The sequence below is a fragment of the Prionailurus bengalensis genome, chromosome X (genome assembly GCF_016509475.1).
Source record: "Prionailurus bengalensis isolate Pbe53 chromosome X, Fcat_Pben_1.1_paternal_pri, whole genome shotgun sequence".
In the NCBI taxonomy this organism is placed as follows: Eukaryota; Metazoa; Chordata; class Mammalia; order Carnivora; family Felidae; genus Prionailurus; species Prionailurus bengalensis.
Window position 1 is genome coordinate 63,758,585 of NC_057361.1, and position 18,711 is coordinate 63,777,295.

The window sequence follows — 18,711 nt, forward strand, 5'->3', positions numbered from 1 at the left end:
AAATCAAGAGTTGGACCACTCAACCAAGGGAACCACCCAGGTGCCCCTAAAATCTCATTTTAAAGAAAAGGTGCTATTAGGGCAAAAAAATGTTGGATGATACATCCAAAGGTATGAAGACTAGATATCTTCCGGTGATATGTCTGAGTGATTTGTTTCCTGTTTCTATTTTTCCATTTTCTCAAAATTTCCTACAATGACAATATACTATAAAGTTGATGTGAGAAAGTTAAATAATTTTAATTGTTGTAAGCAACAACAGAACTATCAATTTTCTGCCAGCAAATATGAATTCAAGCAACAATTATGCCAACATAAACCTTAGCTCAGTATTGTTTTAAAAAGTGCTTTCTCTGGGGCACCAGCGAGTCGGTTAAGCATACGACTCTTGCTTTGGCTCAAGTCATGATCTCATGGTTCGTGAGTTCAAGCCCTGCATCAGGCTCATTGCTGACAGCCTGGAGCCTGCTTGGATTTCTCTCTCTCCCTCTCTCTCCGCCTGCTGCTTCCCCGCTCCGCACTCAAACTCTCTCTCTCTCTCTCAAAATAAATAAACATTTAAAAAACTTTAATAAAAAAAGTACTCTCCCTCAATTCCAATCCTGTGGTTAAGCTTTCTGAGCTTTCTACCTTAAAACCTTAGTGGTGTGTTTTTCATAAATGCCCTTTATCAAATTGAGAAAGTTCCCTTCTGTAACTAGTTTTCAGTGTGTTTTTATCATATGGGTATTGAATTTTGTCAAATGCTTTTTCTGCATTTTCCTTCATTCTATTAATGTGGTATATTACATTGATTTAGTTTTGTATCACCACTGCATTTCTGGGATAAATCCCATTTGGTCATAGTGTATAATCCTTTTAATATGCTGCTGCATTTGATTCGATAGTATTTTGTTAAGGAGCTTTGCATATATATTTATAAAGAGTATTGTACTTATCTGTAGTTTTCTTTTTTTGTGGTATCTTTCTCTGTGTTATCACAGTGATGGTGGCCTCATAGAATGAGTTAGGAAGTGTTTCCTCCTCTTCTAATTTTTGGAAAATTTTGACAGGGATGGGTGATAATTCTTTATTAAATGTTTATAGAATTCACCAGTGAAACCATGTGGTCTGGAGCATTTTTTGGAAGGTTTTGGATTACTGACTCAATCTTACTTTTTATAGGTGTGTTCAGATTTTCTATTTCTTTTTGAGGCTTCTTTGGTAGTGTGTCAAATTTTTTCAGAAATTTGTCCATTTCATTTAGATTATGTAATTATATGGCATACAATTATTCATAATATCCATTTTAATCATTTTTTTATCTGATATTAGTAGTAATATACTGTTTCATTTCTAATTTTAGCAATTTAACTCTTCTCTCCTATTTTCTCAGTATAAACCTTTGTCAATATTGTTGATCTTTAAAAAAAAAAACCAACATTTGAATTTGTTAATTTTCTCTATTTTTTTTCTATTCTCTATTTTGTGTGTCTTCATTCTAATCTAATCTTTAGTATTCTGATAGATTTTGTTATAATTTATTCTTCTATATATTTTCTAGATCTAGATTATTCTATACCTATATATACCTATTTCTTATTTTCTAGTTACTTAGGTTATAAAATTAGATTATTAATTTAAGATCTTTCTTCTTTTTAATTTAGACATTTACAGATATAATTTTCCCTCTGAGCAATACTTTCACTAATTCCCATGTTTCTGTATTTTCTATTTTTGTTTTCATTCATCTCAAATTATTTTCTAAATACCCTTGTGGTTTCTTCTTTGACCCATTGGTTGTTTAAGAGTATGCTGTTTAATGTCCTCATACTTATGAATTTTCCAAATTTCCTTCTGTTATTGAATTCTAGTCTTTTCTCATTGTAGGCATTGGAGATATTGTTTGGTGGAGTGTTCTCTGTAAGTCCATCACTCCAGTTGGTTTATAGTGTTGTTCAAGCCCTCTATTACCTTAATGATCTTCTTTCTTGTTTTATCAATTATTAAAAGTGGAGTACTGAAATTTCCAACTATTATTGTAGAACTGTTTCTTCCTTCAATTCTATCAGTATATGTTTATAATTATTATATTCTCTTGAGGGATTGACACTTTATCAATAAATAAGGTCCTTTTTGTCACTTGTAACAATTTTTTAAAGTTCATTTATTTTAAGAAGGAGAGAGACAGAGAGAGAAGGAGGGAGAGAGAGGGAGGGAAGGAGAGAGAGAGAGACAGACAGAGAGAGAGAGAGAGAGAGAGAGAGAGAGAATCCTAAGCAGACTCTGTGCTGTCAGCCCTGACCCCAATGTGGGGCTCAATCTCACAAACTGTGAGATCATGACCTGAGCTAAAACCGAGTCGGATGCTTAACCAACTGAGCCACCCAGGCCCCCCTAAAACAATGATTCTATACAGCTCCATCCTTCCCCTTTTATGTTGTTATCATCAACTAATATCTTTATGCATTGTGTGCTCACTAACATAAATTTATAATTATTGATTTATGCATATTCTCTTTAATCAAATGGGATAATAAAGAGGAATCATGAACCAAAAATGCAGTAATACTGGCTTTTACATTTACCTGTGTAGTTACATTTACTAGTGATCTTAATTTCCTCATATGGTTTTGAGTTACTGTCTAGTGTACTTTAATTTTGACCCGAAGATCTTCTAATGTTTATTTATTTTTGAGAGAGAGAGAGAGAGAGAGAAAAGAAGAGGGGCAGAGAGAAAGAGGGAGACACAGAATCCAAAGCAGACTCCAGGCTCTGTGGGCACAGAGCACAACACGGGGCTCGAACTCACAAACAGTGAGATCATGACTTGAGCCAAAGTCGAACCTGAGCCAGCCAGGCACCGACCTGAAGATCTTTTGATCTACTAGAAGCAAATTCTCTCAGCTTTTGTTTTATCTGGGAATGTCTTAATTTTTCCTTCATATCTGAAGAATTGTTTTGCCAATTCTAGAATTCATGGTTAATATATTTTTTCAGTACTTTAAATATGTCATCCCACTGCTTTTTGACCCCCTTTGTTTCTAATGAAAAATTGGCTGTTAATCTTATTGACAAATCATTTTTCTCTTGGCACTTTCAAGTTTCTCTATCTGTCTGCCTGTCTTGGTATGGATCTTTTTGAGTTTATTTTACTTGGAGTTTGGTGAACTTCTTAGATGTGTAGATTCATGTCTTCCATCAAATTTGGGACATTTTCAGCCATTATGTGTTCATATATTCTTTCTGCCTTTTCGCTCTCTCTTTTTTCTTCTGCTAGAACTCTCATTATGTTAATTGTCTTCTTCTATTTTTCTTTCTGCTTCTGCAACTGGATAATTATAATTGACTTATCTTCCTGATTACTATTTCTTTCTTCTGCCTGCTTAAATGTGTTTTTGAAGTAGTAAATTTTTTTCATTATTGTATCTTTCCACTCAAGAATTTCCATTTGGTTCTTTTTGTGATATCTATTTCTTTATTTTTTCCACCAAGACTAATATCTTTTATTTTCCAGCTTTATTGAGATGTAATTGACATATAATGTTGTATACAAGTAAGATATACATGATTTGATACACATTGTGAAACGTTTACCATAATAAGGTTAGTTAACACATCCTTCACCTCACATAATTACCATTTTGTTGTTATGATCCATCTCTTTATTGATATTCTATGGTGAGACATTGCTCACCTGATTTTCTTGAGTTCTTTGAACATAGTTTCCTTTAGCTCTTTAAACATATTTTAAATACCTGGTTTAAAGTCTTTTTCTAGTAAGTATAATATCTAGGCTTCCTGAAGCATAATTTCTGCCAATTTCTTTTTTTCCATGTGAATGGGCCATACTTTCTTATTTTTTAATGTCTCATTTTTTTACTGAAAAATGGACATTTTGAATATAGTAATGTGGTATCTCTGGAAACCAGATTCTCTTCCTCTCCCAGGGTTTGTTGTTGTTCATTGTAGGTTGTAGTTCTTGCTTAGTGAGGTTTCTAAACTACTTTTGTATATGTAGTGTGTGCTGATTGTTGCCACTGGAGCATGCTTTTAAACTGTTTTTATAAAGACTGAATTCTTTGTCATGTGTGGATCCTGAAGTCTGTTTCACTAGCTTAGTGGTCATTTATTGATTTGTGAGTTGATTTCCTTAAATATATGGAAGCAAAAGAAAAGAAAAGAAGTCTCTTGATCTTTGCAGATTGGCTTTGTGTTGGTGCAATCCTTCAACACTTAGCCAGTGTGCTTACAACTCTGCCTTAGCTTTCAATTCCTGCTCACAATGAGCATAAAGATCAGCCAAGGGTGAAAGCTCAGAGAATTCTTAAGTTTTTTCTGAGTATGCATTCTGTTTTTGGTATATAAAATTTTTATTTCTCAAAGTGTCTTCTCAGATTTTCCTCCCAGACTTTTGGTGCAGTTGTTTGTCACAACTGCCATGTTTTTCCCCAGGCAGCATTGGCTTCTTCATTTGTCTTTCAATATTTTCAAGGAATACCCTGTTCATAACTGCTTTTCTGCCCTGAAAGACTTCTGAGTTAGGCAAAATTGAGGCAAGCCCCTTTTGTCATTCCTTCCAGGAACACACAAACAGGTCAAAATAGACAAACACAATATTTTGGGAACAAAATCTGTTCTGCTCTCTCTGGGACCAGCTACCTACACTGGGAACACAGGGTGAGTTAAAGACTCTGACACACCAGAGTGGGGAAATCAGGCAAGGCTAAAATAGCACAAATCTCTCCTACTATGCTTAAGTTGACTTTTCTTTCTTTTCTTTTTTTTTTTTCAACGTTTATTTACTTTTGGGACAGAGAGAGACAGAGCATGAACGGGGGAGGGGCAGAGAGAGAGGGAGACACAGAATTGGAAACAGGCTCCAGGCTCTGAGCCATCAGCCCAGAGCCCGACGCGGGGCTCGAACTCACGGACTGCGAGATCGTGACCTGGCTGAAGTCGGACGCTTAACCGACTGCGCCACCCAGGCGCCCCTTAAGTTGACTTTTTTCTTGATTCAGCATTCACTTGGTTGTTTTTTTTTTCCATTTTTAAATGTTTATTTATTTAAAATTTTAAATGTTTATTTTTGAAGGAGAAAGTGACAGTGTGAGGGAGGGGCAGAGAGAGGGAGACACAGAATCTGGGGCAGGCTCCAGGCTCTGAGCTGTCAGCACAGGGCCTGATGTGGGGCTCAAACCCATGAACTGTCAGATCATGACCTGAGCTGAAGTCAGACACTCAAATGACTGAGCCACCCAGGAGCCCCTCACTTGGTTGCTTTAAACCTTGACTATTTCCAGAGTTCTGACAACAGTAATACTGACAGTTTTGCTCATTTTTTTCATTGTTTTTACAGAGGGATGGGCCCTTTAAACTGTTTACTTTGCCATTTTCTGTCTTGGTTATTTTTGGCCCTTCACATTTGCATATAAAATTTAAAATCAGCATTTAAATCTTCACACACTAAAAAATCTGCCAAAATTTTTACTGGAATTGATGTGAAAATTGAGAGCATTATAACACTGAATTTTGAAATGTATGAATAGGGCATATCCTTTATTTAGGTGTTAATTTCTGTCAATGTTTTGCAGTTTTCAGTATATGTTTTGCCTATCTTTTATTACGTTTATTCCTAATACTATCTTAAAAATTTTTTTAAATGTTTTTATTCATTTTTGAGACAGAGAGACAGAGCATGAGCAGGGGAGGGGCAGAGAGAGAGGGAGACACAGAATCTGAAGCAGGCTCCAGGCTCTGAGCTGTCAGCACAGAGCCCGATGCGGGTCTTGAACTCACGGAGTGTGACATCATTACCTGAGCTGAAGTCGGATGCTTAACCGACTGAGCCACCCAGGTGCCCCATATTCCTAATACTATCTTAATCTTAATTAACATTTGACAGAACTAGCTAGCTAGTCACTATGAAGGAATTCTATCTGATACCTTTCTTCTGCTGAGCTTTTGGGACTATAATCTATTATGTATACTACTACAGCAAAATGGTAATACTGATATTTTAGTATTTATATTTTTATATTACCAAAACATTGGTATTTTATCAAAATATGAGATAAAATTGTCACAGTAGTCTACATGTTGTCCTCAGATGTTACCCCTGAAAACAGGCCAGGAACAAAGATTAAGGATTCTTTGTACTTCCAACTTGAGTCTTGGAAATAGAATGATTAAGAAGGAAAATCTCCATTAAAAGAGGTGAGGAGAAGGGCGCTTGGGTGGCTCATTTGTTTAAGTGTCCAACTCTTGGTTTCAACTCAGGTCATGATCTCATGGTTTGTGAGTATGAGCCCTGCGTTGGGTTCTGTGTTGACAGTGTGGAGCCTACTTAGGCTACTCTCTCTCTGCCCCAGCCCTGCTTGCTCTCTCTTTCTCAAAATAAATAAACTTTAAAAAAAAGAGGTGAGGAGAGGTCAGCCTTGTGAGAATGAATCTGACCTTTGAGGGAGAAAAGGGAAAGGAAAGAAGAGATCTAACCACAGAGGAAGAGAAGAAGTTGGGTTTTCAGGGGTCCTGGTATTGGGCCTAAAAACCTCCCTCCCTCTTTTTTCCTTTTCTCTTCAAATTTCCCTACTATCTTCTCTTTCTGTTTCTCTAAAGTTTCTTCACCTCAGTTGTAATAAGATTCTATGGGAATTGGATGGAGGTCCAAATTGGTTGTAAGGGAAATATAAATGACTAATAAATAAAAGATGTTCAGAGTTACTAATAACTTGGAAACTGGTAATTGAAATGAGATACATTGAAAGAATTTTAAAACCAGAAAAGGGATAAGAGTGGTAAGAATATTTTTAAAGTAGTGCATTTTGTTCTTTTAGAAGTTTCCAAGTACCATGTAACTCTGGGTATGACTCGGGATGTAAATGAATCTGACTTCATATATTTTTAAGGCCTCTTTTACTTTTATTTTTTAATGTCTATTTATTTTTGAGGGAGAGACAGCACGAGCGGGAGAAGGGCAGAGAGAGAGAGAGAGGGAGACAGTCCAACTCATGGATCAAACCCACCAACTGCAAGATCATGACCTGAGTCGATGTCGGACGCTTAACCTACTGAGCCACCCAGGTGCCCCTCTGACTTCAGAGTTTAAGTACTGAAATGATACTACACCTACAAGAATATTTTGGCATTTAGGTGGGGGCAGGGACCAAAAAAAGAGAATATTTTGGCATCTCAGAACCTTAAAAATCTATCTTGTGAATTATTCACCCTTTAAAATTTCAATTTCTGTCACAGAAACTTTTCTCTTTGCTTCCCACCCGAACCCCAAGAAAGTGATTAAGCCTTTATCTGTACCCATGATATAACATATATTCTCCCACTAACACACAGGGATTGCATTTGTTTACATGTTTATTTCCACCATAAGACTGCAAGCAACTCAAGAGCAAAGACCTTTTTTTCTTTATTCAATCAGTGAAAATTTACTGAGCATGTACTATGCAGGCATTTTAGAAAATGAGCATACAAAGATGAGTAAGACAATACTCCTGTTCTCAAGGAACTTACTCTTTAGGGGAGAAACCCAGCAATTAGAGATAGACTAACAGAGATGGCATGCACTAAGTAAGAGAGGAGGTAAGTAATAGATCCAAAAGTGGGAGGTCAGGAAAACTTCCGAGAAATTATGTTTGAACTGTGTTTGAGGGGGAGAAAACATTTCATTAATTTTATTTGAAGATCACAAAAAGAACTTTAGACCTGAAGTTCTCTAGCTACAACTGCTGGGCACAGAGCCATGGCAAGGCATCATAAACTGGAAGGTTCAAACCAAATGGATCATTTCTGAGTCTGGATTTTGGGTGATGCCAACACATCTTAATGAGTTTTTTTTTTTTCCAGCTGGAAGTCATTGTTTACAAAGCACTCATTGGAATATACTAATCACCACTGATTGTGAAGGCAGGGTTTATCTGAATGTCCTTAAACTGTTGCCCAAAAGAGCCTGAAGACCATGCTTCAACATTTTAACCATGAGTCATATTCTATCCAGCTGTATTCATATTTTCAGGACAATGGTGAAATACAAAGTGGTGTCAGTGAGGATATGCCAGTATGGGGTTGGAGCCAAGGCATTAGTATTTTAGTTGTGAGCATTAGTATTTTAGTTTTGAGTTGTGGTAAAAATATATATGTTTATTTTTTATTTTTTTAAAGTAAGCTCTAGGCCCAACATAGGACTTGAACTCATGACCCTGAGGTCAAGAGTCACATGCTTTACTGACTGAGCCAGCCAGGTGACCCTAAATTCTACTTTCACAGATTAAAGGGAGTCTATTGAAATTCCTCCCTTCTTCTGAAGCCTACATCAACCATTCCAGGGAAATGCCTCTCCCATCAGGACCCTTCATCCAGGATCTAGATGTCAGGAAACAATCATAGACTATGGTTTCTATGTCTCCAGGGAGTAACTTGCATCTCCCACTGAAACCTAATCCATAGGAAATTTGCAGCAAAATTGGAAACTCTGTAGGCATTTCCTTAGAATAACCTTCAGTGAACTGCATCACCTCTCTAAGTTAGATTTTCTTTAACAGTCAAAATAAAGGGGCTGATTAAATGGTCACTTTGGCTTTGACTTTCTATAATATTAGCATACTATTACAGTTGTTGATTTCATCCTTGCTCATATTTGGGAAGAACCTATTTAAATCAAGATCTGATATTAACTTACTGGTTTCAAGTAAATCCTTTCTAGATTTTTTTTTATAAAAAATATTTCAATGCATATGAAATAACTTGCACCTATAATGGCCACCACAGCATTTCAGAGCTTCTTCAGAACACTGACTACAAAACATCCTACATTTCAATTGATTTAATTCGATACCAAACCTGAATATCACAAATTATATGTATTCAAATTTTAAATACATGTATCTTTAATATTTTGCACCTAAAACAGTGGTGCTGGAAGGTACATTGAGGAGATTTAGTCCAATGCACTCACATTAGAATAAAGAAACAGGTCCTGAGAGAACCTATTTCAAGTGACTTGCCTATGGTCACATAGCTAAACAGAAAGTAAGGAAGGACCAAAAGCTGTTTAAAGGCCAGATCTATCTACTTCCTGTCCAACGCTCCCATTCCATGTTTGCAAATGTACTGTTGCCCAGTCTCATATAACTTGATAATCTGGGTAACTTTCAAATCAATTATTCAGTACAAAAACGTAACTTACCTAGTCACAATGTTCATAGGGACAAAACTAGATCAACCATTTATGACAGCCATTCATCTATTAATCTTGGCTGTTTTGAATCTAATAGATGACAACATTAATGAAAGATAACATATGAAATCCCAGAAGAATGTATCTCAGTTTAGAAATACCTAAGCGGGGGGCACCTGGGTGGCTCAGTCGGTTAAGCATCCCACTTTGGCTCAGGTTATGATCTCGCGGTTCATGACTTCGAGCCCCGCATCCAGCTCTGTGCTGACAGCTCAGAGCCTGGAGCCTACTTCAGATTCTGTATCTCTTTCTCTCTCTGCCCCTCCCCCCCCTTGTGCTCTGTCTCTCTCTGCCTCTCAAAAATAAATAAATGTAAAAAAAAATAAAAAATGGAAATACCTAAGGAAATTGGCTTATCAAATTCACTGTCATTAGAACAATAAGAAATTCAATTATAATTTCAAAATGAAATAATCTAATATTACAATGCTAATTTGGTGTTTTAAATTCACCCCTCTTTACATGTTAATCAAAAAACTCAGAGTAGATTGTAAAAGTTTATTGATATGGTCAAAAAGCAAATAGCCAGACATTTGGTTATCTGTGCTACTACAATGTCATTTTGAATAGTATTTTTAAAATGCATAACAAATAATATTTAAAACATTACTAGAAAAGTAAATTAAGAGTCTACTTTAAGGCACTTCAGATGAAAGCAAATTTCAAAGTTTACATAAAATTAACTCTATTCTAAGTTTAGTAAATCTGCTTTCTACAGATTTTAGCTAGAATGTAACTTTTCTCCCTGCACAAGAAAAATGTGCTATAAGGGAGACAAAACAAATTAAAAAAAAGTGTCATTCTTTCAATGCTCATGGCACATTATCTGGAGCTATACAGATTACATGGAAGTAGTATTACCCTGGTCAGTCTGTACAAATCAGGGCATCTTTATACAAGTCTCATAAGAATCACAGCATAAATTTATTTGGCCTGAGACAATTACAAGAATAACAGATAAGGAATCCAAAATCACACAATTTACAGGGAAGTAATTACCAAAAAGTGAATTCACTAAAGGGGAAATGGTCAACTGTATGTCCCCACCCACCAAATCTTCAAACAAAAACCCTCATAAAATGTTTCTTCTTAGGCAATTATATCCATCTCTTCTGCAAATCTCTTTATATAAGACTTTTAGACCACATGGGAGTTATTAGATAGTAAATACTAGGCAAAGTATTATTTTAATGTAATACTTCTAAGATTGCTTTAAAATTTTTTCACAATCGTAATTATCATATTTCCATAATAGTGGAATTTCAGGATATTCTTCATAGCTATAGGAAAGGTTATGGCTAGATCTAATGATAACTTTCATTCTTTCATTCTTCACATAAATTTGGTTAGCATTTATGGTTATTTCCACTGACAGAAAAAAAGACAAAACTCAAAAACTCTTCAAATATTTACTGTTTCTCTACTTGAGGTGTGGGAATGAAGGATAAAATAATAGCAAAAACAGAACTGTCAGGAAACAATTTACTTTCCATTCACAGGCAACAACTCAATTATGTCAGGATGTGCTTCTTCCAGTCTAAGGGAGTCCTTCTCCTAAATACGAGGGTTAATGAAATATGTTGTAACTGTAATACAGAAATTGACTTAACCAGATGAACCTATTTTTTTCTCTAAGGTACAAATGAAATAAGCAACAATCTTTAATTTGCAGAAACATTTCAGACGATTTTTAAGTAACACTGATTTTAGCACTAAGCTACATTTTTATTAGAGTGGAACCTACCGTAAATAAAAGAAATTAAGGAGACAGAATAAACCTGAAATCTTTCCAAATAAAAATAGTTAACAACACATTCATGCAGAAATCATAATCCTGTATTTAGACTTTTTAATATCTATAGCTACCACGAAGCATAACTAGCACTGTATTTCAGCAGAAAACATGAAGGAGGGGGAGGACTGGCTAGTCTTTTCTACAGGTTAGATATGTACTCTAAACAATATTGTTCTATTTTCAGAAGATTGGATAGCACAGATTTCCCCACCCAAAAGGAAAGATGTGCAAAGTATACACATCCATGCAAAGATGGAAAAGCTAAAACTAGATTCCTGATACATTTATCTGTTAATAGGCATATGTAGGAACACCTGGTCAGTTCTTTTTTTCCCCTAATTTTGGGTAAGATAATATAAAATCAGATAGCCAAAAGCTTACTAAAGCAGTTTTGAACCTTGTTCTAATTAAAATGTAGTAGTTATAAAATTTTTATAATGTACTTAATTTTACTAAATTAAATGTTACATAAAGTTCATCAGGAAGGGAAGGTTAGGAGGAGAATTGTATCCAAAATACTTCATGGTTTTGACAAGAAATTGCTTGTTAAGGCACTACAAATCTTCTTTGGTTAAATGATTAACTATTTAAATCACTTGAAAAAAAAAGAGGTAATACAAAATACACAAATTTAATTCTTTACAACACACACCCATTTTTCATTTTCCAATTTCCATTACTCCAGTGTCTACATATCTCTGGGGTCCTTTTTAACTCATCAGAAAGCTGAAATAAAAACATTAAACAATATGTTAGTCTTTGGGAAAAAAAGGCTTTACTTTTTTTTTTTTTTGAGAAACAGAGAGTGTGTGCACATGCAAGCGGGGGAAGAACGGAGGAAGAGGGAGAGAGAGAATCCTAAGCAGGCTCCATGCCCAATGTGGAGCCTGATGTGGGGCTCAATCTCATGACAGTGAGATCATGACCTGAGCCAAAATCAAGAGTGGGATCTTAACTGACTGAGCCACCCAGGCACCCCACAATAGGCTTTAATTCTAACAAATACTGTATCTTGATTTTAACAGACAAAAGAGCATTTGGGTGTATGCATAATAAACTTTGAGTATTAATACCAAAAGTGAGAAACACCGAGATACTGAGATGGTCTTAGGCGAGAAGGAAATAGACATAAACTTAAGTTAAAATATGTCATGAAGAGAAATACTGATTAATAACTGAATCAACCATGGTGATGAAATAAAGCAATAGAAATCCCAGTGAGATTGCCCTTGTACTCCATTCAGTATTCTACAGAGGAGAAATTATTTTAAAATATATATACACAGAAGAATAAAAGTATAAAGGTAGAAGATTATAAATCAAAAATCAAAGTTTGGGTAGGTTTTGTTCTTAAAATTAAGTTTGCCAGCATAAATATGCATCAACTGATGAATGGATAAGAAGATGTGGTATATATATATATATATATATACAATGGAATATTTCTCAGCAGCCATAAAAAAGAACAAAATCTTGTCATCTGCAAAGACATGGATGGAGCTAGACAGTATTATGCTAAGTGAAATAAGTCAGTCAGAGAAAGACAAATACCATATGATTTTACTCATATGTGGAATTTAAGAAATAAAACAAACAATGGGGTGCCTGGATGGCTCAGTCAGTTAAGTGTCTGACTTTTCATCTTGGCTCAGGTCATGGTCTCACGGTTGTTGAGACTGAGCCCCACATTGGGCTCCATGCTGACAGTATGAAGCCTGCTTGGGATTCTCTCTCTCCCTCTCTCTGTGTCCCTCCCCTGTGTGTGCTCTTTCTCTCTCTCTCAAAATAAATAAATAAATATTAAAATAGAAAGAAAACAAATGAGCAAAGGGGAGGGAGAAAGAGGGAATCAAACCAAGAAAGAGACTCTTAACTATAGAGAACTGATGGTTACCAAAATGGAGGTGGGGGGAGAATGGGTTATATAGGTTATGGGGATTAAGGCGTATATTTCTTGTAATGAGCACCAAGTATTATATGGAAATGCTGAATTACTAAATTGTACACCTGAAACTAATATTACACTGTATGTTAACTAACTGGAATTTTACTCACCATCAAAAAGAATTAAATCTTACTACTTGCAACCATATGGATGGAACTAGTGTATTTTGCTAAGCAAAATAAGTCAGTCACAGAAAGACAAATACCATATAATTTCACTAATATGTGGAATTTAAGAAACAAAACAGATGAACATAGGGAAAGGGGGAAAAAAGAGAGGGAAGCAAACCATGATACTCCTAAGTCTAGAGAACAAACTGAGGGCTGATGGAAGGGAGGTAGTCGGGGGATGGGCTAAATAGGTGATGGGTATTGAAGAGGGCACTTGTGATGAGCACTGGGTGTTATACGTAAGTGATGAATCACTAAATTCTATTCCTGACATCAGTATTACACTATATGACAACTAACTAAAATTTAAATAAAAATCTGAAAAAGAAATAAAAAAAGAAATAAAATTAAGTAAGTTTGCAAGAAAAAATTCAAAAAAAGATTGATTTATGTTGTTCATTGATCAAAAGAATCTAGGACTGTCACAATATAATCAATCAACCAAGGAGTTGTTCAAAATTACCTACTGCAAACATGTGTTAAAAGTAATATGAAAAATGAATTTGTCTCTCAAAAACATCACTTGATATACTTTATTTTTAGTGTTCATAGTCCTTTATACAACAGGACAATGTTGTATTAAAAGAACAGGAATTATGGCAACTGATACTCAGATTATAAAACTAACTCACAACATTCCCCATTATGTAGGTACACATCTCATGGCTACTAACAGAATAAAATCGAGAATTTACAACCAGGACAGTAATTTCTTCCCTGAGCCTTAGAGATCTCTATGAACATTTCAAGCCAATTAGATCTTCTTAAACACTCTTTCTTTTTTTGTTGTTGTTTTATAGTTTATTTATTTTGAGAGAGAGTGAGTGTGAGCAGGAGAAGGGCAGAGAGAGCCAGGCAGGCCCCATGCTGACAGTTCCCCACTTTTCTTATACTCTCCATAAACTGGATTCTAGGGTACCTTGATGGCTCAGTTGGTTAAGCGTCCGACTTTTTTTCTTAACGTTTATTTGTTTTTGAAGGAGAGAGAGACAGAGCGTGAGCAGGGGAGGGGCAGAGAGAGAGGGACACACAGAATGTGAAGGAGGCTCCAGTCTCTGAGCTGTCAGCACAGAGCCTGATGCAGGGCTTGAACTCACAAATCATGAGAGCTGAAGTCGGATACTTAGCGGACTGAGCCACCCAGGTGCCCCAAGCATCCGGCTCTTGATTTTGGCTCAGGTCCTGATTTCACTGTTCATGGGGTTGAGCCCCCATGCTGTTAGCACAGAGCCTGTTTTGGATTCTCTCTCTCCTTCTCTTTCTGCCCCTTGTCCCTGCTCATGTGCTCTTTCTTTCTCAAAATAAATAAAAACCTTAAAAAATCAAAATAATAAAAAAATAAACTGGATTCTAATGAAATGTTCTGTTTATGCCATCTAAAGAACCTTGAAAAGTAGAGGTGAGAAGTTTTAAAATAACATTAAAAGATAATTTGCTCCAGGGTGCCTAGGTGGCTCAGTTGCTTGAGCGTCCAACTCTTGATTTTGGCTCAGATCATGATCTTGCATTTCGTGGCATCGATCCCCATGCTGGGCTCTGTGCTGACAGCATGGAGCCTGATTCGGATTCTCTCTCTCCCTCTCTCTCTCTGCCCCTCCTCTGCTCCCTCTCTCTCTCAAAATAAAAAAAAAATAATAAATAATAAATAAAATAATAATTTGCTCCTCAAGAGTAAGTAGAGTATGTGGACAAGGCATAAAATAATCTAATCATTAAGTGTTTTTAGATTTTTAGATTAAATTAGGTGATGTCAGAACAACCCTCAAAGATATTCCTGAGAAGAGAAATCACATACTATTGTCCATTATATCATAATTTTCTTAAGTTAATTTTTATATGCAACATATCTAAGTTAATGCCTATCTCTGCTTTAGAAGCTAGACTAGTTTGGAGGTAAAGAAAAACAAATATTATAAAGCAACATTAACTCTAATCATTGTTAAGTATAGGTAATCACTATGTAAATATAAAATAATCATACCTATATGGATATCCATGATATTTAGATCTGAAAATAGACAGCATCCAACTGAAGAATAATACAACAAGTACAATACCAGCCACACACATTACTGGAGAAAAACAAAAGGAGAGTAAAATGAGCATGTTAAGCAAAATAAAAAACTGGGGCACAAATTTTAGTCTACAAGAGTGAAAAGGAATGGATATAATTTACTGGTAAATTGAGATTTTCCAAAAATTTTCATACCTATTCTTTATTTAAAATTTTTTCTAAAGTTTATGTATTTACTTTTGCGAGGGGAAAGGGGCAGAGAGAGAGGGAGAGATAGAATCCCAAGCAGGCTCTGTGCTGTCAGTGCAGACCCCGATGTGGGGCTTGAACTCACGGTCTGTGAGATCATGACCTTAGTCGAAATCAAGAGTTGGACACCCAACCGAGTGAGCCACCCAGGCGCCTCCATACCTATTCTTTATCTTCAGGATTCTGCCTTCCCATTTAATTTGAACCATTACAATATAATAGAGTAGTTCCACTTATACACTTGTGCAATTTAATTGTATATAATAATATATTCCTTTAAAATTATCACAGTCAAGAAATTAGTGTTAGAAAGTTCTACTGACAAGGAAATCACTCACTAAATTCCTTCTAAACCCTTAAAAGTGGCCTTATTGTATTGATAAATATTGATTTAAAGACATCTGATAACATCATTGTGACACCCTCACTTGAAAGTACTTTATTCATTTATAGGTAACTACACTGCCTAAATAAGGTACTCATTCAATATGGATGCCTCATTTGAATGAGGGGGAAAATACTGAATCCTAGCTCTAAATTCATAGCTCTCTACATTCATTTCATATGCTCTGATTTGGCATAGCAGTTAACGACCTTAACTCTGGATGCTGACCCCACAATGCTCAAGTATGATTCCCATAACTTGAGGCTCTTTGAGTCCTGCGAATAACACTGGCTAAAAAGCACAGAGGTGGGGATGTGGGAAAGCATGTGTGCTACAGCAGTAGAAGTTCTAGGGAAACATACTTATTGGCCAACACAAAAAACAGCTTTTAGTTATCTTATACTTAGGGAACAGGTTTTTTTTTTCCTTTTTTAAGTTATCACATAATGTGATTAGGGACTAAAATGTAAATATTAAAGGGGCACCTGGGTGGCTCAGTCAGTTAAGCATCTGACTTCAGCTCAGGTCATGATCTTGCAGTCTGTGAGTTCAAGCCCCGCGTCAGGCTCTGTGCTGACAGCTCAGAGCCTGGAGCCTGCTTCGGATTCTGTGTCTCCCTCTCTCTCTGCCCCTCCCTCACTTGCACTCTGTCTCTGTCTCTCAAAAATAAATAAACATTAAAAAAAAATTTTTTTAATGTAAATGTTAAATATATTTTTTCTGAGTATTAACACATGATCATTGTAGAAGTCTTTTTTATCCAATTAAACACACATATACATGTATATCTATATCAATCTATATATAAAATCAGTCTGTGTATGTTTGTATTCTACTTTTTTCATGTAACATATCTAAAAGTGTCTAAGACAGTTTCTGGTATAAAACAAATGTTAAATAAGTGTTTATGGTTATCATTTGTATTATTTTATTAGGTTAGAACCTTAGAAGTAGATCAAATTGTGATTATTTTAATATATGTCACCAAAATACTTTATAATTTAAATTCATGCCACCAGTGTAGTACCCAGAGGGCCTATTCCCAATAATGGATACTGAGAAAGGCAAGTTTTTAAGTCAGGCAATTAAAGGATGTATACTGACTATATAAAAAATTGATACATTTGTTCTGCTTTTACAATATGTGAAGATTCATTTCAATTCAGAAAAATAAGAATCTTCTAAATCTGAAATCCAATGTCATCATCTTTTTTCTATAATAAAAAGCAGACTTTATTTAGTGAGTTTAATTTGATAACATTTAACTTTGTAGTCATAAAAGTAAAACTCTGATTTAAAGTTATTTTATGTAAGTAAAATAAAACTACATTGCTAGCATTTCTTTGCAACAAGTACCCATGTGTGAATATTTTAATATATAAAAAGTTCACCCAAACCAATATAAAAAGTTCTAAGACTCTAATAGATTAAATAGCAAAAGTCAAAAAGGCTTTTTACATAAGGGAAAACACAAACAGCTAATAAACATTTAGAAAAATATTCAACTTTACTAATAACCAAAGAAGTACAAAATAATATAAAGTTTCCCCCTCATCTGATTAGCAAACACACACACACACACACACACACACACACACAACCACACACACAGATTTTTAATGAGCTTAGCTTAGCTAAGGTTGACAAAGTTACTGTGAAACAAGTATTATTTATTTATTTATTTTTTTTGGAAACAAGCATTTTTAAATGCCACTAGTAGGAATCTAAACTATCAGAACATCTGGGGAAAGAGTTTGGCATCATCAGTTTAAAACATCGAGAGAATTAAAAAATACACAGGACCATACAGTCACTGAGACAGAGAGAGACAGAGCGTGAGCAGGGGTGGGGCAGAGAGAGAGGGAGACAGAATCCAAAGCAGGCTCCAGGCTCTGAGCTGTCAGCACAGAGCCCGATGCGGGGCTAGAACTCATGAACTGTGAGATCATGACCTGAGTCGAAGTCGAACGCTTAACCGACTGAGCCACCCAGGTGCCCCTGTAGGAATCTACCTTAAGAAATTAATATGACTGGGTGGCTCAGTCGGCTGGGCATCTGACTTCGGCCCAGGTCATGATATCGCGGTTCGTGGATTCGAGCCCCCGCATCGGGCTCTGTGCTGACAGCTCAGAGCCTGGAGCCTGCTTTGGATTCTGTGTCTCCCTCTCTCTCTGCCCCTACTCACACTCTGTCTCTGTCTCTCAAAAATAAATAAACATTGAAAAAAAATTTAAAAAAAGAAATTAATATGAAATGAGAATAAAACTTAATATACTATGATAGTCATTAAGGAAATATTATTATAATGGAAGTTAGAAGAAAAACTAAATGTTTAACAAAATCAGAATGGTTAAGTAAACTACCGCATAGAGTACAAATTTAAAATTATGTATAGGAAAATATTTATTAGTGAATTGTTTAAGTCCAGTTAAAAAGGGAGGTACAAGATTTAAAATTTTATACACAGAGTTTTAAATATGTTTTTACAAATGAAAGAAACTATATTAAAACATTAAAATATTTAGCTTCTCAATTATGGAATAATGGGTATTTCTCCCCCCAAATGTTTCACACTCTGATTAAACCTTCACATTTTCTACATTAAGTGTATGTTACTTTTAAAATAATTAAGAAGTAAAACAACACACTTATATCTAAGAGAGGAAGTGATTAAGAGGACATTCTTTTTTCTATATTAAAAGCAGAATTGTTATGTAACATTATATGCCAACTATATTTTAATAACACAAAATAAAAATTAAATAAAAAGTAAAGGTATAATTGTTACATTTTGGCATATGATATAACTTACTCTTTCGCTTTCCAATATCCATGTCAGAGGTAGCAGCTTCACATAAGAGCACCATCCCTAAGGTAACCCCACCATCTTAGAAAAATTGTTTAAGGAGAAATTCATACAGACA

At 35.4% G+C, this 18,711-nt stretch overlaps 1 protein-coding gene across 2 annotated transcripts in view; it reads right to left on the reverse strand.

Moving 5' to 3' along the window:
* Positions 1-9,713: 9,713 nt before the first annotated feature.
* Positions 9,714-18,711, reverse strand: part of MAGT1 (magnesium transporter 1) — a 60,377-nt gene continuing 51,379 nt past the window's right edge. The window contains exons 8-10 of one of the 2 annotated variants that reach the window (XM_043571415.1): positions 18,600-18,674; positions 15,121-15,211; positions 9,714-11,750 (exon numbers count right to left, since the gene is read on the reverse strand). In XM_043571415.1, the coding sequence (XP_043427350.1) occupies positions 11,735-11,750; positions 15,121-15,211; positions 18,600-18,674 (182 nt within the window). In that variant the 3' untranslated portion in view covers positions 9,714-11,734. The remainder of the gene's footprint in view (positions 11,751-15,120; positions 15,212-18,599; positions 18,675-18,711) is intronic. The other variant, XM_043571416.1, reaches the window with a different exon arrangement.